Genomic DNA, 21924 nt, shown 5'->3' with positions numbered 1-21924 from the left:
GAAAAGCATTCTTTCATGGGCCCCACACTACTTTTTTGCTCATTCTTGGTTGTTCTACTCATATTTGAACCATTCATGATATCTGCTCTTGAAAGCAAAGCAGCCAGATATTCATCTATTGTCAGACATTATGTTCACTCAGTGTCAGAGCTTTTTTCCCTGATCACTAACAACATTTTTCTTTAAACAGTGAAACATGGAGGCTTCTGAAAACAATAGGAAGGCATGCAATTTGATCATTTGGATGACGTGTATTTTGTACCAGCTTATTTTTGACACAATCTTTTGAAGTAGTTTAACTAGTCATCCTGTTGCTAGAATTAAATAAAAAAAAAAAAAATGGAAATACACATACTGGAAAGAACTGTATATTCTTGTTTTTTATTTTTAAAATATAGAATGAATACAGGACTGGAGAAATTGAAGGAGGCATCTGAATCTGTGGCTGCATTAAGCCAAGAACTGGAGATTAAAGAAAAGGAGCTTCAGGTTGCTAATGAAAAAGCTGACATGGTAAGTACAGACTTGTATAGTTCCTACTCTCTTTCATGTTTTTGCTTTTCTTGCTGACTGGGAATAATCAAGGAAAAAGGTCTGAAAAAGAAGTATTTGTAATTGCATAATAATGATAATGAAAATGAAGGCAATCTCATTTGAATATCCTGATAGCCCATGGACATATGAAATAAGACCATGATTTTTACCTTTTGGAAATGAATACACAACAGCAGTTTTTTTGCAGCAATATATTGTCTTTAAGTTTGAATTTATTCTCTTTCTTAGGTTTTGAAGGAAGTCACTGTGAAAGCGCAAGCTGCTGAAAAGGTGAAAGCAGAAGTACAGAAAGTGAAAGATAAAGCCCAGACTATTGTTGACAGCATCTCAGCAGATAAAGCCATTGCTGAAGAAAAACTAGAGGCTGCAAAACCTGCCTTAGAAGAGGCAGAGGCAGCTTTACAGGTCTGAATTAAAAAGCCTAGACTACACAGTATAATAGTTTTCACAAGATGGGTTTACTAGAAAACGGAGGGTAAAGTGGTGGGTGGGCCAGATAACAATTGGCAAAAAAATCTTTTCATGAACATCAAACTAAATAGGCTCGTGGTAAAGCCCACCAGAGAATAAGTGCTTCAAACACTACAGCATGTGTGTGAAATCACACACCAAGTCACTACCACCAATGTATGCAAGAAAGGAGTGCAGATTAACTATTAATCATTAACCATTATGCTACTAATTAAACATTATGCTCACCAGAATAAGAACATCCATTGGGCTGTCCAAAGCTATCTTTTTTTTTTTTTCATTTGTTCTAATTTTTGCTGCTAAACTGGTACTGCACTTGAACCTCCTGATAATTCTTCTTACTTCTGGTTGTTTTCTCTAATTTCCAGTGCACAGAACCACCAGAGCATTAGGTTATCTGTGTCTCCATATTCAAATGCTATTCAACCCCACTTTTTTTGTTGTCAGGCGGAAGGTAGGGCAAAGTGGCACCTTTTTTGCAGTGAAATTTTTAGACTGAGCTCACTTCTGTATTCTGCACACAATCTTACATTACAGTGTGTAAAGAGTGAAGTACTCATTTTACTTTTCCTGATATTTCACTATATTGTTTGATGCGTATTTCCACTTCTGTCAAACTTGATAAATGTGAAGTACATAGAGCATTTTGGGAGGAGGACAAAGAATCGGAAGCTATTGGCAATAGGCACTGAAATGAATTACACTTCCCATTTATACCATTTAAACATGAAATGGCAAGAACTGAGTGGTTGAGGATACAGTGATATCAGAAATATCTAAAGGTTTGACTCGTCAAAAAAATTTGTAACTTCAAATGGTCTTAAATTCTTGAGAAATCCTCCATCAAATACCTTTTTATGGGTTCTTTCTCTCAATATACCCCTGCTTCAACCTTTCTGGTGAAGGGAAGAGATCTGTCATTCTTGTTCAGTCCAGAGTTTCTTTTAAAAACTGACCAGATAAGACTTAGGGCAGGCATGAACCCAAGTGAAATGCTAATCTGCTTGTAGCTCTTGAAGATGAGAATAAGTCTGATACTTCTGTAGGAAAACCTCCCAGTAGATGCTACAGTTAGTGGCAAGGTGTGTCTGGTGCCTCAAATAACAGTCAAGGTAAATACCAACCTTGAAGGGGGTCAGATGGTTTTTTTTTTTGTTTGTTTGTTTTTTTTTTTTGGTTCTAAAGAGTCTTAAATGTCCATGTACTGCCCCTGCCTGACCTCTTATAGGCACTCTTGGGTGGCCTTTGAGCGTTCACTAGGCTCTGGCCAAGACGTATGTCCCCAGGACTTAAGTGTTAGGTTGCGTTTCACCCCGAGGGAAACCCCAACACTCACCTGCCACGACTTGGTCTTCTCTTCTTCAGTGATGATTCTCGCAGACCAGGTACTACCTACTGAAAGCATTTTTGGGGCTACACCTCCCCTATACCCCAGCCATGTGCCAGCGCTCAAGACCGCTGGATGGTGGATTGTTGGCCTGTCCCCTGTGATGTCCTCATCTGAATTTTTACCGCCTTGTCTGTCCCTGGACGGCTTGCCTGTCCCAGGTGATCATGAGGTGTGTGATCGTCTCCACCTTTGTGCTTGAACTTCCTCCGAGGCTCCTGCAAATCCCACCTTGATCTGTTTTTGTGACCCTGGACCCATGGAGGGTCTTTCCTTGGTCATGACTCCGGGTGCCCTCCAAAATAAAGTGAACAAAAAAGAAATAATGAAAGGATTGGGGTGCTGGTCTCTGCCTGCCCCCATTCATGGGTCCAGTGTCTGGTCCTTCCGATCCCTTGATGCATCCTTCTAATGCAGCTGAGACCCCTCCAGAGGGTCTCCGTCCTGCCCCTTTCAAGGCTGCTGCTCTTTCTGAGATGCCACCCAGGAAGCAACTCCACACTTGGGCGTCCCTGCCATATGTCTCTGCCATTTCTCCACTGCTGGTTTTTGAATCTGCCGGGCAGTGGTTTTCCCTGACATCATCGGCTGGTGCCGCCCCCAGCTGGCAATAAAAGTGGCTGACGAACCACACTGGTGGCCCTTCTTAGTGCGGCTCTTTCCCCTGTGGGCAGTAAGTATGCCTTCTTTTCAGGGCTCTCTTCTTTTTTTCCTGGATGAGTCGTGCCTGCCTTGGGTCCCGCCGTAGGAGGCTGTTCTGGTGCCTCCATTTTTGTTTCCCTGGGACATGTACTTTCTTCTGTTGTAATGACTTTGATTTGTGGAGATGAGCAGCAATATAGGGATTGAGTGAAATGGTAAGGATGCACAAACAAGAAGTATAAGTCATGAACCTGTATTAAAATCCAGATACAAAGTACAGTAGAATGCAAAACAAAACAGGGAATCGGATGATATATGAAAAAGGTTTGTTGGCTGTATAATCATTTAAACTATCATCAATATTTAGGGTATTACATTAATGTCTTAAAAGAATAAATAAGCAGTTACTGTTACTTTGGCTTTACCTGTATTTTGTCCCTTGTTTTATTCTGTATTTTAATACATTTTAAAATCAAATAATCTGAAACAATTTTTTAAGAACAAAACCATTCTACCTGATGGATCTTGTTTTTATGACAAACTATTTCTTCTGATTGTATAACATATGACTGACAACTAACATTGTCAGATGACTATTAATATTTTGTGCTATAGTTGGCACATTTTAATGATGTAAATTAAAACTATACTATACAAAAAGGTAGCAAATGAATGTAAGGTACAGATGACAAATTCCTATTACAGATTTGTTTGCTTAGTGTGGGCCATCAACTATTTTCATCTTGAATTCTTCAATTCACAAAAAAGCTCAGTGATAATTCCCTAATAGAAGAAAAGACATTTAAAAAAAATCTGCCAGAAACATACAAAATGTTTCTGTTGTCTCAGTCAACTTTTATCCAATAAGAAAATGTTTGGTTTGGTTGAAATTCTGCATAGTTTTATACAGTAGTAAACTTAATCAATAATAGTATGCAATTAGATGAGAATTACAAACATCTACTAGGAATTAAATGGACCTTAGTTAGCAGTGCAGAACTACATATATTTTAATACTTTCAACATTTTAAAGGACACTTCCCAGCTAAAAAACAACATGTATTGGTTAGTTGATTCATTCTTAAATTCTCCAGGGCTGTTTGTTATTTGACAGCACTATTATGTTAAGTGAAGGATGTACTTAGAGTAAAAATTTTCAAAGCACGTGATAGGCCTTTTGTGTTCCAGTGATAACAGCTTGTAATAAGGACAAACAGGAGCTATTTTTTATATAACCTATTTTTTCTAACAGCATTTTTTCTCAGAACTGGGCATATTCATATAGATAGCTTGTGGGAGCTGCTGAGCAGAAGTTGCTTCTGTTGCAAGAGGCAACAGTCCCAAACCTATCGGGATGTGTTCCTTGGATGTGTTTGGCTTGAAGATGACTGTACAGTGAAAAATGTTACAGACAACCGTCTTAAGCTTGTAGAATGGACTAATGCAATTGTCTGTCTGCCATCTTATAACAGTATTATCTATTAATTGACTTCCTAACATGGCAAGAGATATAACTCTGTTCCTTCCTCTCAATTTAACAGACAATAAAGCCTGCAGACATAGCCACTGTCCGTACGCTGGGTCGACCTCCACACCTCATCATGCGTATCATGGATTGCGTGATACTGCTGTTCCACAGGAAAGTGAACAGTGTGAAAGTGGATCAAGAGAAAAACTGTACTATCCCATCCTGGCAGGAATCCCTGAAACTTATGACAGCAGGCAACTTCTTACAGAATCTGCAGGTAGAGAAGTACTTTATTTAATAAACGCACCACAAAAATTGTAGTAGAGAAAGCAGGTCATGGATTTGATCTTTATTACAAGCTTACCACTAAGAAACATGGGCACAGTCCCACAGTTGTTACTCAGGCAAGAATCCTGACAGTAAATCAAAAGTGGTTTCCTCTAAGGCTACAATTGCAAGATGAGATTCATAGTTTAAAAACTGGATAGCTGCTTGGTCACGTTTGCCGTTTAGAAGCCCTTTCTACTGTAACATAGCTATATTCCTTTATAAGATAGCTATGTAACAGCTATTACTTGGAGCATATCATATTAATTAACTTCTGTATGGAATTTTCTTTGCTTGTGGGCGTAGGTGTATATCAGAAAACCATAAATCTGTCTTATGGAGGGTTTATATGACAGGATTTTTATAAGAAGTTGGATTAACTTCTTTTGTATTTTTGCTATCGCTAGTTCTGCTGCTGACTTCTAAATGATTTTATATATTTTTTCTTTGATCTATGAGATATATATATATATTGATATTAATTAATTATGAATATTTGAGTGTCTGGGATTGGAATGCCACTTTTAACCTAAGATACAAAAAGATTTGCAAAACTTAAATTTCCTTTTTTCTTGAAGCCTATTTGTAACCCTTAGTGAAATTGAGCTGTACTTTACTTGACAAGCAGGCTTATTTGTGGCAGACTTGGCTAGTTCTTAGAGTTCATGATATTACAACCACCATGCATTAATGATGAGGGGTTTTTGAACTAGTATTGATTTATAGCACTTGAAGGAATGATAATGTAGTAAGCTATTACGTGAACAGATTATATCTGCTGTACTTCATGGGGAAATGTTCCTAGTACTGTCATCAACAGATGAAGAATAAAATTCAAAATTGTTTAGATGTAGAACAAAAAGATGAGGATGAAAAAGGTATCATAGGAGTGTAATGGGAGGTAGGTGTTAATGGGGAGAGAACTTTCTTTACAGGAGAGAGATGAAATGCAACAAATGTTGTGAGAGCAAGTTCCAATAGCAAGTTATTCTGTGTATGGTCAAAAAATAGTTTGATTTACAAGTTAATTTTTCTACGATTCCCTGTTTTGACATGTACAAAAGATTCTTTGTCTAGATCTAGAAGTGTTTCTTTTTGCCCTTTCTCTCATGAACCCACGTACAATGGATTATACATTACTGGGAAATTTAAAGATGGTACAAAACTTACATAAACTATGAGTAAAATTCCAGCCTCTGAACATTAATTACTAAATTGCAGTAGTAAAGGTCACTAGTTAAGAAATATTGAGTCAATTTAAGATAAGCATGTTGTTGATGACTGTTACTGATGTCTCAAAAATATGTACAACAAAGGACCTCTGTATGAAGGCCTTTAAAGTTATTCCTGAGAATCTGGTACATGTGTGGTGATACAGTGTGACTAAAGTATTACCTGCCTGATTTTTCTAGCAATTTCCAAAAGATACAATCAATGAAGAGGTAGTAGAGCTTTTAAACCCCTACTTTGAAATGATAGACTACAACATTGAAACTGCAAAGCGAGTATGTGGGAATGTGGCTGGCCTCTGCTCATGGACCAAAGCTATGGCAGCATTTTTTGCTATCAACAAGGAAGTATTACCCTTAAAAGTAAGTCTCTGTATTTTTCGCTAGTGGGAGCTTCACTCCGGGGAAACACAGACATTGTAGCATGCTCCCTGGACTTGCTTACTACAAAAACAAGAAATCCATTAGCAGGCTTACCAATTGAAGTGTGGGTTTTTAAACAGGCGGCATATGTGTAAGTCAGTTCTTAAGTAGTAGAGCTTTAAATCACTGCTTTAAAATGTTTTAGATGAAATGAAGTTTGAGATCTTTTTTCATTAAGAATTTATTGCCTAAAGAAGGGAAGAGTCTTAGTCAAGCTATCTGGCTTCTTTGTATGTTTTGTCATGTTTTTTCAGTATGAAATAAACCAGTTAAACAATATTTTAGTCTTTGAAACTGTCATGGTCTACAGAAGTGCTAGCCAGCCTTCTTGGCTGGAATGCCACACATTAAGCCCTGACCTTCCCTGAGTGCCATTCTGATTCTTGCCTCTCAAAAGGAGCATCTGGGGCATTGGAATGGAGATTTGTCTGCCCCACACAGAAGCCTTCTGGTGCCACTTGTGGCATACATGCCACAGCTTGGCCACCCCATGTCTAGGGAACTGAACTCTTGTGCATCTGTTGGGAGGGTAGAGATGGAATTAGCCTTGGGGAAGCCTACCCTGCAGTGAAATGGTAAGATACTTGAATTATCTGTAAGAGACTTAGCTTGGGAACTAAGCAGTTAAGTCATGGTAGCTTAGCATTTGGTGCAGATTAATTTATCCTCCCAAGTTTGAAAGAATACAGTGACATTTATTGATGTGTGGCTTAATTTTCCAGGCGAGAAATTTTAAAATATATAAACCAGTCTGAAACTGTTGACTTGAATTCGAAATGTTAACATCCATTTCTACATGGTCAAAGTATTTACTTGCCATTCATCAGTGCCATTTATTTATTTATTTATTTATTTTTACTACTGTGGAAGAACTGAAGTCTAAACTTTCAAAAGTAACGTTAGTTGCTTACCAGTGAGTATTGTAGTTGCAGACTTTTTGTGCAAGAGTAAATGAATCCTTTTTTGAATGGCTTGGCAGATGTTTCAAGAATTTGTAAAACATATTTTGAAAAATGGAGAAATCTGGAAATGTGCAACATTTTTTTTGAGAAGGATCCTTGTTTAGGGCTCATTGAGCCACCAGTGTAAATGCAGCTTGAGAGTAACTTTCTCTAACACAAGCTGGAGTGACACCTCGGAAAAAGTTTTGGTACCTGTTGGCAACAATGTTTTATACTCCATGATCCATCTCATCTAAAGTCACTATGCCAAGAAAAGTTAGGAACAACTAGAGTAGAGTTAATTTGTAGCTTAAGACCATGGGGAATCTGTCTGAACCTTGTCTGCCTATGTCCTTAGATCAACATGGCTACACCCTATACCCCTGCAGCTGCCCGACAGTTATTTTTCATATTAACTTATTGTGAAATATGTTTAACTTTAATGTGTTTGAATTTGGAAATGTTTTCCCACTATGAGTTTTATTTGAGGTAACATTGAGGGATATGGATTTAATTCTTTACCCTCACTTGTGAATTTACCGTATAATTATTGAGAATTGTAGCAGAACTTAGTCTGTCAAAATTGAATGAATAGGCATGATGGATCCAATTACATGGAACATTTATTCATATCTAAATTCATTGGGTGGAAGCTACAACTGAGATGCCTTACACAAAACGCTTTAAAAGGCTCAGTGAAAGTGTTTGTTTTGTATTTGTATACGTTGTAGGCTAATTTGGCAGTTCAGGAGAATCGCCTTGCTACTGCCATGGTGGATCTGCAGAAAGCCCAAGCAGAGTTGGATGCCAAGCAAGCTGAACTAGATGTTGTGCAGGCAGAATATGAAAAAGCCATGAGGGAAAAACAGGTTGAGTATTTGTTACAGAAAGAGAATATATGATTGCTTTACTGACTTTGATATTGTTTGCACAAGCACAGGACACTGCATTTTAAACTCCACTGAAATACATGATGTATGTAGCACAATACTTTGGTCAGAAACCTGTATTTTCTTTGTATCTGAAGTAAAGACGGTTTCAGGGAAGTCCTACTTGACACATTAGGCCTTAGGCTCTAGTATCAGGTGTCAGGCATCAGTCACCTTTTTACCACATTTTTAACCTACAAGACCAGAATGAAAATTGAAAACATCTATTAAACATTGGATGCACATTTTTACTTTTGAAGGACAAAATCTAGGTGTGTATGCCTCCATTCTTGGGACATAGTGACGAGCAGTGACAGAGTATTTATTCTGAACATTTTGTCAAGTGTTTTATCCTTCTCAATGGATGCAATAAGTGTTAACTGGCATTTGTGAACGTTCTTCCCTCATGGGTTTAGATTTATATGTTCACTTGTAAACAATTATTTTTGCAACTGGTTTCCTGTAGACTTTGATTGAAGATGCAGAGCGTTGCAGACATAAGATGCAAACAGCCTCCAGTCTTATAAGTGGTCTAGCAGGTGAAAAAGAGAGATGGATTGAACAGAGTAAAGAATTTGCTGCAGAAACCAAAAGGCTTGTGGGTATGTATATTTTATTTTATAGCAAACTGTGTTAAATTACTTAAACAACGTAGCATTAAGAGTTAATTGGATTGATGCTGAGCACATTGGATTAAATTCCTGCCTTGCACCTGTGTTCCTTGGGTGAGTACTTTACCTCATCTATATCTTATGCCAGATGCAGGCGCTCAATTTCTATTAGGAGAATCACTGTTTTTTCGGTAGAAACCACAAGCATACAGACATAAAGGCTTATTTTCCCAGTGCAAAAATGGCTTCTCTGGGAGAAAATAACCCAGCAACAACCAGGGTTAAATGGCTCCTGGCAAAGTTTTTCCCAGAAGACTGAACATCTATACATCTGAACATCAGTGGTGAAAGAACAGGTTAGGGACTACTTACAAAAGCTGGATGTGTACAAGTCTATGGGGCCAAGCGAGATGAACCCAAGGGTGCTGAGGGAGTTGGCTGATGTGACTGCAGAGCTATTGGCCATCATCTTTGAAAACTCATGGTGATCAGGAGAGGTTCTGGTTGGCTGAAAAAGAGCAAACGTAGTGCCCATCTTTAAGAAAGGGAAGAAGGAGGATCCGGGGAACCATAGACCAGTCAGCCTCACCTCAGTCCCTTGAAAAATCATGGAGCAGATTCTCAAGAAATCCACTTCTGAGCACTTGGAGGAGAAAAACGTGATTAGGAACAGTTAGCATGAATTTACCAGGGGAAAGTCATGCCTGACCAACTTGATTGTTTTCTATGATGAGATGACTGGCTCTATGGATGCAGTGAGACCAGTGGATGTGGTGTACCTTGATTTTAGCAAGGCTTTTGATATGGTCTCTCACAACATGCTTGCAGGCAAGCTAAGGAAGTATGGGCTGGATGAATGGACTGTAAGGTGGATAGAAAACTTATTGGAGCATCAGGCTCAAAGGGTAATAATCAGTGGCTCAATATCTAGTTGGCAGCCGATATCAAGTGGAGTGCCCCACATCTTGGTCCTGGAACCAGTTTTGTTCAATATCTTCATCAACAACTTGAAAGATGGCATAGAGTGCACCATTAGTAAGTTTGCAGATGACACCAAGCTGGTGTGTATAGTAGATGTACGAGAAGGTAGGGCTAGGATTCAGAATGACCTAGACAAATCGGAGGATTGGACCAATAGGAATCTCATTAGGTTCAACAAAGACAAGGTCAAAGTCCTCCAGTTAGGGCAGAACAATCCCATGCACCAGTGCAGGCTGGGGGCTGACTGTCTGGGCAGCAGCCCTGCAGAAAAGGACCTGGGGGTTAGAGTAGACAATAAGCTGAATGTGAGCCAGCAGTGTGCCCTTGTTGCCAAGAAAGCTAATGGCATACTGGGCTGCATTGGTAGGTGTGTTGCCAGTAGGTCAAGGGAAGTTATTATTCCCCTCTATTCAGCATTGATGAGGCCACATCTGGAGTGCTGTGTTCAGTTTTGGGCCCCCCTACTTCAGAAAGGATATGGACATATTGGAGAGTCCAGCAGAGGTAAACAAAAATGGTGAGGGGGTTGTGGGACATGACTTCTGAGGAAAGACTGAGGGAACTGGGCTTATTTAGTCTAGAGAAAAGGAGACTGAGGAGAGATGTAACTTCAGCCTTTAACTACCTGAAGCAGGGTTCAAAACATGATGGAGTTAGACTGTTCTTAGTGGTGGTAGATGACAGAACAAGGAACAATGGTCTTGAGTTGCAGCAAGGGAAGTTTAGGTTAGATATTAGGAAGAGTTTTCTCACTGGGAGGGTAGTAAAACACTGAAACAAGTTACCCAGATCAGGGTGGAAGCTCCATCCTTGGAGGTTTTCAAAACCTGGCTAGACAAAGATTTGGCTGGGATGAACTAGTTGGGGCTGAATCTGCTTTGAGCAGGGGGTTGGACTAGATGATCTCCTGAGATCGCTTCCAACCCCTAACTTTCTATGATTCTATACAGTTTGTCCTGGCTTAACTCCTACAGGGAACAAGGAGGAGTGGAGCCAGAGAAAGGTTTCCTGCTTTCCTGAGATGAGGGTCACCTTAATCTTGAAGGTGTCAGGGGAGCTGCTTGCCCCCTTCCATAGACTTGGAGGTGAAGGGAGCAGAAGCCAGTGCTTCTTGACTTCCTGAAACCAGGGTCTGAGAGAGAGTCAGGGGGCTTTGTTAGTTCACATCAGCTTTCTGAACAATAGGGCAGTGATTTTTTTAAAAGCCAGTGGCTGGGAACAGGGCTGCTTACAGGTGCCAGCTTTGAAATTTGTCCCAGCCCTTTTTCTGTGGGGGAGAACTGGGAGCATTCCTACCATGAGAGAATGCCTACCTCCTGCCAGTCAGCTCATTGGCAGGATGAGGGGGCATTGTTCCAGGGCAAGGACCCTGCTTGGCTATCTGCAGCAGCTGCTGCTTTTCAGCAATTGCCATTTGAGAGCTTGCTCCATTCCCAGGCAGGAGAAAGTGCAGGCTCCCTTAACAAATTAATGGGCTTCCTTAAAGGCAGGGATGACCCAGGGAGCAGCCCTCTAGTGGCCTTTGGCTGGAAAGCTTATCTATGAAGTTTTCCAAATATGGGGCTGGAGGAATGAGTGCATAATACAGTTCCTGTAATATTTTTCTTCCAGAAGACATTTTCTTCCAGTAGAAATGAACATATGTACTCAGTTTCTTAGGGGGTGTGTAGATGACATGGGCATGAATGTAGAGCACCTGAAAATTTTAACGTGGCTTTTTTTTGGTGTGGTGCATTTGTGTTTGCAGAACATGATGTTCATGTTTGCATGAACAGTGCTTTCAAACGAGTTAAGCCTTGTGTGTCATTCCCCACAGATTTCAGCAGGGGGATTCAAATACCAATTTACCCTCTGCAAGGTCTTTCCTAATGTATTGCAGCAGGATGTGCATGTAAATCAACCACTTTCTCCAGTCCCCACCCCTGGACTCTCACTGAACAGTTCAGACTCTCACTGGGAGTCTTCCCTGGGCAGCGTCACCCCCAAATCCTTGTCACTTGCACCCGCCTATGCTTGGTGAGTCTGGTCTCTCTCCATCAGTACGTGATCCCAAAGACCCTATTGCAATTCAAAAGATGAGCCCCATGAATCCTCCCCTCCTGTTCCTTTCCCTTCCCATCCCACCATGTTACAAATATATGTCTTTTTCTTTTATTTACTATAATTGCTGTGACAACTATGATGTCATAAAATGTTCAAGGTTTAGAGTAGCGGGTGGGTGGGTGTTTGTTGCCACCTGGTTGATTGCTGTCGATATTGGTGGTGGTAGTGGCCAGCTCTTCTAGCTGGGTTGTTGTTTTTTTTTTTTTTTTGTTTTTTTTTTTGTGGTTTTCTTTGGACTACATTTCTGGAATGCTGGGAACTCATTGGTTTTCATACAATTTCCAAAGGGGGCTCCCAGTGGAACCCTCCCATTCCCTGCCCAGGATTCACTGTCAGTCTGTTTGTGTAGTGCCCCATACGGCTTGTGGAGGTCATAGATTCATAGATGTTAGGGTTGGAAGGGACCTCAATAGATCATTGAGTCCGACCCCCTGCATAGGCAGGAAAGAGTACTGGGTTTAGATGACCCCAGCTAGAGATGCCTATCTAACCTCCTCTTGAAGACCCCCAGGGTAGGGTAGAGTACCACCTCCCTTGGCAGCCCATTCCAGATTTTGGCCACTCGAACTGTGAAGAAGTTCTTCCTAATGTCCAGTCTAAATCTGCTCTCTGCTAGCTTATGGCCATTATTTCTTGTAACCCCCAGGAGCGCCTTGGTGAGTAAAGCCTCACCAATTCCCTTCTGTGTCCCCATGATGAACTTATAGGCAGCCACAAGGTTGCCTCTCAACCTTCTCTTGCGGAGGCTGAAGAGGTCCAGGTGCCCTAGTCTCTCCTCATAGGGCTTGGCCTGCAAGCCCTTAACCATACGGGTGGCCCTTCTCTGGACCCTCTCCAGGTAATCCGCATCCCTCTTGAAGTGCGGAACCCAAAATTGCACAGTATTCCAACTGCGGTCTGACCAGTGCCCGATAGAGGGGAAGTATCACCTCCTTGGTTCTGTTCGTCGTGCATCTGCTGATGCATGATAAAGTGCCATTAGCTTTTCTGATGACTTTGTCACACTGATGACACACGTTCATCTTGGAGTCCACTAGGACTCTAAGGTCTCTTTCCGGTCTGAGAAATGTTTTTGAAATGTTTATGAAATCTTTTAGAAAATGTGGGTTGCTGTTCACTTTGGTCCCCTACCTGCCTAGCTTGTCAAGAGTTTTTTATAGTTAACCTTCTCACCCAGAGGGGTGGGGTGATTCAGAGGTAGGTGACAGTACATAATACCCCCTTCCCCTAAACCACTGACACAGAACCAATGAACTCCTGGCCCAGTCCACACTTCCTCCCCTCCACCTCCCACCCCCCGTCCACAACACTGCATGCCCCTGCATACAGACACAGATTTAAAGTGTAAATGAATTTATTTTAACATAACCAAGAGAGAACGAAGCACTCCTAGGTGGTGTTGTCAGCAATATATACTGCAGACAATCATGCACAAGGGCCACCTGATCAGAGGAGGATTTCTCCTCGGTCCCTGCGCTGCTGCCCAGAGATCTCTGTTGTCTGGCAACTGCCTGTTGCACATTTTCTTCCCACGATGCCTTGCAATCATCTCTGTGGCTCTCACAGATATTGTGCAGCACACAGGCTGCCAGTACAGAGGCTGTGATATTTTCTTGTTCCATCTCGAGCCAGCATGTAAGTGCCCTCCATCATCCTTTCAGTTGGCCAATGCACATTCCATGGCCATCCTGCAACTGCTCAGACACTTGTTAAAAACCAACTTCTGCAGGTTGGTAACGTTCCCTCCATAAGGCTTCATGAGCCTGGGCTTTAGTGGGTTGGCAAGTGTCTGCTAATATAATCAGGGGAACGGTAATGCTGCGGATCACTGTTGCTTCCATGCTGGGTACGTAATGTCCTTTCTCCACGAGGCCAGGCAGAGGGGAGTTTCTAAACATGCATGCTTCGTGTGTGCTGTCAGCCGATGCGGTATAAGTGTTTGTGAATCAGCCCTGGTGGTCTATCACAGCTTGCAGAATCACAGAGGTGTATTCTTTCCTGTTTGTGAAAGCCCTCCCCCTCCCCACAGGTCACAGCACTGGGATGTGAGTGCTGACTAAAGCCCCCACGCAGTTTGGGAACCCCTTCTCATTTAAGCCATCTATGACTTGCTGTGGATTTGCCAGGCAGATAATTTTGTTTGAAGTGATCTCCTTTACCAGATGGCATACCTCATGAGTTGCCAACCTAGCTGTGCAGGCAGCCATGCTGAACTGGTTCACAATGTAATGGAGGCTGGATGGGCTGGCCAGTTTCTCATGATGGCCATTGTAACCCTCTTGTCTGGCAGGATGGCCCGATTGTATGTTAGTGTCCTGCCTTGCAATGTGGAGTGCTATCATCAAGACAATATGATAGAACATTTCCCTTTTCATTTGGAATGTTTTCAACCACTGCTGGTCATTCTAAGTGGTCAGCATGATTTAGCTCCCACCAGTCTGAGCTGCTCTCATGGGCCCACACCATGCAGGTGCTAGTCCCCAAGTTTCTCAAGAGATCCCAGTTATCCTCTATTTCCTTGCTTCCCTCTGGGTATTCAACCTCCCCTGCGTATCTGTATCTTCTTTTTATTGCTGTTATTCTTCCTGTGAAGCCAGTAACACACCTTGCCACTGTCATCATTATTCTTCTCAAGTGGTGCAGCTGAGATCTCCAGGTAAGCAGCATTTGCAGAAGCTGTACTGCTGCCACCGTCTTCTACTCACCCATGTCCACTATATTCTCCACATCAGAGGACTGTTCACCGTGGTGTTCTCCATCATGCATTTTGTCTTCAGTTTTCATTTTGCCTCTCTCTGTCAGCAGCTGCGGCTTCTCAATTCCATGTGCACCAAGTGTGGGGCAGGGACTGTAGGGTGTTCTGTGGTCTGGAGCTTGATGTAGTTGCTTTTTCAACAGGTCACCCCACGGCGCTGGGGCTTTTGCATATCCATTTAATCCTGAGATTAGCAGCCACTGGTGTTCTGATGTGATGAAGCTTGCAAACAGAAAAGGTTTTGCCTGCTCCTCTCCTGGTAATGTAGACTACTCAAAACTTTTGCTACTTCAGGGAAATCAGGCAATAAAATGGGGAAAACAGGAAATTAAATTATTTTGCACAAGCAGGCAGGTAGGTTTAATCAGTTTTTGCAACATTCTGGGTCATTGACCAGCCATTCCCAAGGACAGTGGCCTTATTTAGCCCATTCTAAACCCCATCACCAGGTCTTCGTTGGTAAATGGGGTGCTTCATCACCTCTGGGTATTTTGACACTTACAGGTAATGACTTCACAATCCTTGGAATTTTCTAAGACCCTCATACAAGCATAGTCTGAGTATAAACGAGCCCCTCTTCTTCCCCCCCAAAAAATCTTCAGCCACCTCTCACAAATAGCTTGTGCTGTTGACCATGAACTGCTTTGCCATGTCTCAGAAAACCAAGGCCAGAAGTATGGAGCTGACGACCCAGGAGGCTGATACCTCCAATGCCCATGGACCCAACTGGACCCAGAAAGAACTGGAGGACTTAATCGACATTTGATTGGAGCAAAGGATCATAGGCTGGAAAGTAGGATGAATAAGCCTGCTTATGTTGAGATCGCAAAAGACATGCAGACGTGAGGGCATAATCATGACTGGACACAGGTCCAGTGCAAGATCAAGTCCTTCAAATCAGTCTTTTACTGAGCCAAAGATGTGAACTTTTATTCTGGGGCAGGTTGCACAATTGCTCCCTTCTACAATTGAGGAGAATCATGGGCAGCCAAGGATGTGGGCAACATCCTGGGTATGGAGAGTTTCAACACCAGGGCTGGGGTTGAGGGAGGAGAAGGGGCAGGGACCCTCCTGAGGGTAAAACTGTGAGCATGTCTCAGCTGTATGGAGACTGCTCCCTGCTCCATGATGACCCTGACTGTCAGGAAGATTTGTCAGTCACAGTACACTTAGTGGCAGTTTCCCCCTCTGTTCCATGGACTAGCACAGATGATGAAGTGGAGGAGGTGGAGGGTCATGAAGAAACCCATGTAGTTGAACCATCATCTACTGCTCCCAAGATATAAGAACATGCTGGACCATGTAAGCGTCTTGTAATTTGCCTCTTGCCACACTGCCAGACAATGCCTGGGTTCATGCTGGTTGTGTTTGGGGTGCTGGGCTGGGGGGAGGAGGGAGAAATTCATGTCACTGTAGGTGACCCACATGCTCTTTTGATGGTGGTGCATGATGCCACTGTTTATCAGCCACTGCGATCCATGGCCACCTGCATCGGACCCCAGATAACACTACAGCAGAGCGCTGCAGAGATTTTCACAGCAGGCAGTGATGGCCCCGCAAAAGCTCACTTGAGGTTTTGGAAGAGTTGTCACTAGCTAGAGCGGAACGCATAGGTGCCTGGCAGGAGAAACGCCTTGAGTCACTGCATAAGGATAATGGAGTAATTGCAAGACAGCATGTAGGAGTTCAAAGACATGTTCGCTGAATCCCATGTTGAATTACAGAGCTCACAGAAGATTTCTGTCATGCTTTTCACAGTGTGCAGAATTTCCTTCTTAAATAAATGGGTACCACACCCAAATGAGAAGTCGGTCCACTCAGCTTGCCTCTGTGCAGGAAAAACCCATATGGAGACTTATAGCTGAGCCTGTTCCCCTAAATCCATGGGGTCATGGGAGGGCCATACAACAGCCAGGAGTGTGCTACTGTATTTCAGGGAGACAGGGGTGGTTCAGGGTCAATGTTTTGGGTGGGGAGAAGAGGGGTAGGCAAAGAAGCCCAAGTCACTACTTACAAGACTACGTTTCAAATAATAAAACCTAATGGTTTCCTGGCTTCTTGTGTCTGCCTCTATATTCCACTTGGTGGGGATGGTGGATTTTGTTCATTGTTTCAGTTCATTTCTCTGTTAGCTTTTCCTGCTGCTGGCTGCATGGGGTGAGGTGGGGGGGAGAAATTGGCAATCTCTCTTGCACAGGTACATAGGAGGGCTCCAAAGGTAAACAGTGGGGCTGCCTGGGTGGGTCACAACATGAGTGCTGGCTTACACACCAGCATTTTGCAAACTCAGCACTCTGCAAAGTCACTTCAGAGGTCATATTGCTTCTGATTTCACCTCCCTTAGTTGGAAGAAGGGGAGTGGTGTGTTAGCAGCCTGGCTTGCTTTTTGGCAGGCCATCAGCCACTTTGCACAGTCACCCACAGGGGCTGATGCCTTCCCAGTCTCGTTTGCCTATGGTGTGTGGTGGGAAGGCTCTTTGCTTCATCCTTTACAACCCTTGCATTTTCTCAGGACCGGAACTTTGTAAACGTGCTTTTTTTAGCATTAATTTTGTGCTCTTTTCAACCCAGGTGCCAGGCACTGTCACCTTTGTTTTGGTGAGGTGGTGGGGGAGTGAGGGGCATATGGGGTTAAGACTTGCTTTACACACAACCCCAGGGACTTTTCACACTTTCCCACCTTCTTTTCATGCTCTTTTCCAGCCTGGCACCAGACTGTTTTTGTTTAGTTTTTTTTGCTTCATTTTTTTTAACACGAAAATGAGGCTGCTGAGAGAGGTGGGGGGCATGACTATGAATTGGGGGAGCAGAGGTTGTGGTGCATGTTCGCTGTATCAACGAGGGAAGTTTGAGGCAGGTGAGGGATGACAGCACACTGGAGGCAGAGAAGGACTCAGCCCAGTGATGAGACTTGCCCATGGGGGCACCGCACTGTGAATCCAGGATTTGAGAAGACTGCAGGCTGATCAAGTGGGGTGCAGTGAAGCTTTGAATGTGATTTGATACCCGCACTTCTGTGAAGTGCAACTTGAGAGAGGACATGGTGATGTGCTCCACATTTTCGGTAAGTGATACCTGACATCTGTATGTGCCCTAAGGGTGGCAGGCTCATCCCTAGGGGGGTGCGAATAGAAGTGACTGCCCCAGGCACAGCACTATGGGGGCCCTGCAGAGATGGGTGGAGTGGGTGCAGTGCCTTGCATCCGGGTGGTCGCCAACTCCTCCTCTTCAACCACCTCTTACCAGTCACTGCCGCAGTGCACAGGAGCCAGCAACTGTGTGGGAGGAGGGGTGCAGGTAATTTGCCCACAGCCTTTCACCCTGATAGCATCACCCTGATATGGTCATCTCTTTTGTGGGAGATGGATTGTTTTGTTCACATTTATTGTAAATAGGGCTGGCGGAATTTTATGGGTGTGAAGGAAGGTATGCTAGGTGCAAATGAGATGACAAAACAAATTCTGATGCTGTTTCAATCCTCCTTCCCTCCCGTTTACATTTCCCCTTGCACTGCTAGCTGCAGGCTGGTTGATCCCTGTGGGTGTGACAAGAGGCAGAAGAGAAAATGCAGAAAGAGAAGATGAAGAGGATGACAACACTTCCTTCAGGATTTTCTCAACTACTATAATTAAAATGCACAGTATAATATATATTGTTAACTTTCATCTTATAGACCTGTGTAGACGGGTAATACTTATAATAGGAGTCAATAATAATATTAACTCCATTAGTTATATATTAGTATGAGCTTGTAATAATATCAATATTACTGATATTAGATGATAATATAACTATATTACAATATTAGTATAATTATATCTATAATATAACATTAAGTAATATGATATTTATTAATGGATTAATATAATATTAATGATTTATATAAATGATATAGACTTTGGTCATATACACTTATAATAACTTTTCCACTCCTTATGATGAGACAGCAGATACTGAGAATAAGGCAGATTATTATGCACGCCCCTTCCCTGCCTCTTTCCCAATGATGGTGGTGGTGGGGGGTGTTTGTCTCCCACTGCCCACCTCCTGGTTGCTGGCCATAATAATGATCAAGCTTCTCCCTAGGTCCCCCTATTTGCATGGCTGGGCCTTCTGGCTTGGGGAAAAAGTACCTCCTGTGATGCCAAGCACTCCTGAAAATTACTTCCTGAGGTCCCTGTGTTATTTTGCCTGAATCTCCCTCCCACCCACCCCCAGACCCATCTGTGCTATATAAAAACATGCCTCCCTTATACGTACATGGTAATTTTTGAATTCTTGCTGGCGACAAATGCAGCTGAGGCTATTTTCTATAAGAGACTATGCTGTATGAAGCATAGCATTGAGGGGACTTGTTCACTGAATGACAGTCCCTTCAATCCATAGCCTACTATCAAGTGACTGTTGCTGTAAATAAGTACATAAACAAATGCATCATAAGTATATTATGAAATAATTACATAGAAACATAAATAGAAGCATAATTTTCCTCTCTGTCTCCCTCTAGCACCCAGTGGTCTCAACATTCTGCTGCTTGCTTAGAAAAAACCCACCTGACTTTACACACTAACTTTTGAATTCTTGCTGGCCACAGCTGCAGCTGAGGGTTCTGTCTCCTTGAGTTTCTTCTCTGAATTGGGGAGGCCTTGTTCTCTGGTGCTGGTTGAGCCCTCTTCCAAGTTACCTCCTAGGGTCTTGTAGTAGGCCCAGGCCTGTGAGCTCATTGCAGAAAGTCTTATAACAGAAGGGGGAATTTTCCTCCCCAGCACCTTTACAATATAAAATGTTGTAGAACCCTCCCTCCTCCTCCTTAACATTTGGGTGATGCTGCTCAGGCCTTACACACCACCCACCCGTCTGCCTGTGGACTATTCTTCATGTTTATGACATGGAATGTGTAGTTCAGGAAGGTTTTCAATATTGAAGGAAGTCATGTAGCCATTCACTCCAAAGTTTCAAAATACTTGAAAAAACGTTACCATTCAGGTGATGCTGTTGATGCTCAAGCTGTCTTCAGGAAACCCTGCTGGTCCCTTTAGGACCGTGCCTGGGGCCTTATCCCTCAGCCCGAGAGACTTAGACATCCCAACCTTCATGACTTCCTCCCTAAGCTTTATGGCCAGCAAAAATTTGACACTTGCTACAGGGAAGGGGTAATGCATAGTAGGTAGGTTGTACTTGGGCCTTGTCCCCCCTGGCCCAAAAGACCCAGCCATCACTCACTCACTCCCCCCTCCCCTGCCCTCTTCTCCCCCCCCCCCCCCCAACAAGTAACTTGATAGTAGTAATACTGAGGGAAATATGAAGGGCGTATTAAAGGGACAGTTTGAGTGTAATGAATGGGGCCACGTAACAGTTTTTCCGAAGTCCCTGTTTGCTGGTAATCACTGTAATGTCTTTAGAAAAAAATGTATTCACCTCTTGTGTACCAATGGCATTGCTGATTAAAACAAAATTGTGTACACTGTTTAAGCTGTATTGTGATTTTATTGAATTTACTGTGGGGAAAAAAAGATGAACAAAAATTGCTGATTTGTAATTGTGCCTACTTGATTTTAGGGCATGGACCTGGGAGTGGGGGAGTGGTTTGGAGCTGTCTGCCAGGAAAGGGGGTGGGGGTGGGGCAGAGGGCTGTAGGTTTCCAGGCAGCACACACAAAGCTGCGCAGGGCCCATATTTCAGATTGGTTGTCATCTCCTCTAGGTGAGTCAATAATGTATATGGATTGTCTTTAAAAGAGCTACTGCTGAACTGTGGTAGCCATCTGCTGGATAAGACTTCTGGGCTCTCTTATTAGGGAGCAGAGTGCTTTTTGAAACCCTGACCTTGGCAAATTGCCAGCTGATTTTAATCAGGCTCCCTGAGGTTGCTGATGAGGACATCCCAATACCCTGTGTAGAGCCCTGGCAGGACCTTTTTCAAGAAAGCACTGAAAAAAAAACCATTTTTGCATTGCACCCCCATAACAGTCAGTACAATCTGCAATGAAAAAAGCTATTTTGGAATAGTGGCAGCAGATGTTAAACTTTCCCTCCCCCCTCTCTTGGGAGCAGATGTTAAACTTTCCTTCCCTTTCATGTATATGAAATGCATTGTAATGCAAAGGCTTCCTAAAGTTTAAGACTTTCTGAGGGAGGTTCATGACTGGAGAAGTTTTGCAGATTGCTGCTTTGTCTTTCCTACCTGCTTGCTGCTGTGGGTGGGTGCATTTTTTTTTTTTTTTTTTTTTTTTTTTTTTTTTTAATACAAGTATGCACCCATACGCTCGAGCCCCAATGTTGCCTATCATAGGAAACATCACACATTTTAGGGAGCAAAAACGAAACATTTTATTCATTAGAAAAGGCAGGTGTGGTGCATTTTTTTTGTATAAAATAAAGGTGTAGTTGAGAAAAGAATTAAATTATTCAATGCTTATTATTTAAAATAATAATAAAATAATGACAGAAATAATATACGAAGTGGGGATTTTTCCTCCCTCCAGCACCTTTACAATATAAAATAAAAATATATTTATACAGAAATACATAAAGACACAAACAAATAAAATGTAAACAATTGTAAAAAAAAAAAAACTACTATAAAATAGTACTATGAAAAATATGTAAAAACTATGTACAACTGTGGACAGGGCTGAAAATTTTCTTTACTGTTCTTTTATTTTGGTTAATTGATGCTTGTCCCCGTCCCCGGAGATTTCTGCCCATGAAAGTTTTTCTGCAGGGAGAAAGGAGAAGAGGGGGGTTTGGAGCAGTCAAAAATACAGACTCTTGGCCCCCCAACTCGCCCCACCAAGGTCTTTGGGACATATTACCTAAATACAACCCAAGATGTGACATACACTGACTGGTGGGTCTAGCAGCCAAAATCCTGCTTTCAATGTGGTTCTGAAACGGAACGTGAAGCCCAGAACATTTGAAATATTGAAGGAAGTCCTGTAGCCACTGACTCCAAAATTTCAAATCAGTTGCAAAACACTTGCCTGTCCAGGGATCCTGCTGGTGCTGTCTTTTTGAAGCTGTGCCCACTGCAGTGGGTGCACATGCCGGGGTGCATGGGTGGAGGGGGGGCAGGTGGAGGGTACATGGGCGGGGTGCCAGGA

The 21924-nt window shown here is 42.6% G+C and overlaps 1 protein-coding gene across 8 annotated transcripts in view; it reads left to right on the top strand.

The window, feature by feature from the left end:
• Positions 1 to 21924, top strand: part of DNAH5 (dynein axonemal heavy chain 5) — a 278412-nt gene that overhangs the window by 204384 nt on the left and 52104 nt on the right. For all 8 annotated transcript variants that reach the window (XR_009462504.1, XM_059728602.1, XM_059728606.1 and 5 more), the window contains 6 exons: positions 399 to 513; positions 784 to 960; positions 4597 to 4800; positions 6263 to 6442; positions 8175 to 8312; positions 8839 to 8974. Coding sequence is in view for 7 of the 8 variants with exons in the window: in XM_059728602.1 (XP_059584585.1) it covers positions 399 to 513; positions 784 to 960; positions 4597 to 4800; positions 6263 to 6442; positions 8175 to 8312; positions 8839 to 8974 (950 nt within the window). In the remaining variant the exon portion in view is untranslated. The remainder of the gene's footprint in view (positions 1 to 398; positions 514 to 783; positions 961 to 4596; positions 4801 to 6262; positions 6443 to 8174; positions 8313 to 8838; positions 8975 to 21924) is intronic.

The sequence above is a fragment of the Alligator mississippiensis genome, chromosome 5, assembly GCF_030867095.1.
Source record: "Alligator mississippiensis isolate rAllMis1 chromosome 5, rAllMis1, whole genome shotgun sequence".
Taxonomy (NCBI): domain Eukaryota; kingdom Metazoa; phylum Chordata; order Crocodylia; family Alligatoridae; genus Alligator; species Alligator mississippiensis.
The sequence above is the reverse complement of the archived record's forward strand: the minus strand, read 5'-3'. Positions and strand labels throughout refer to the sequence as shown.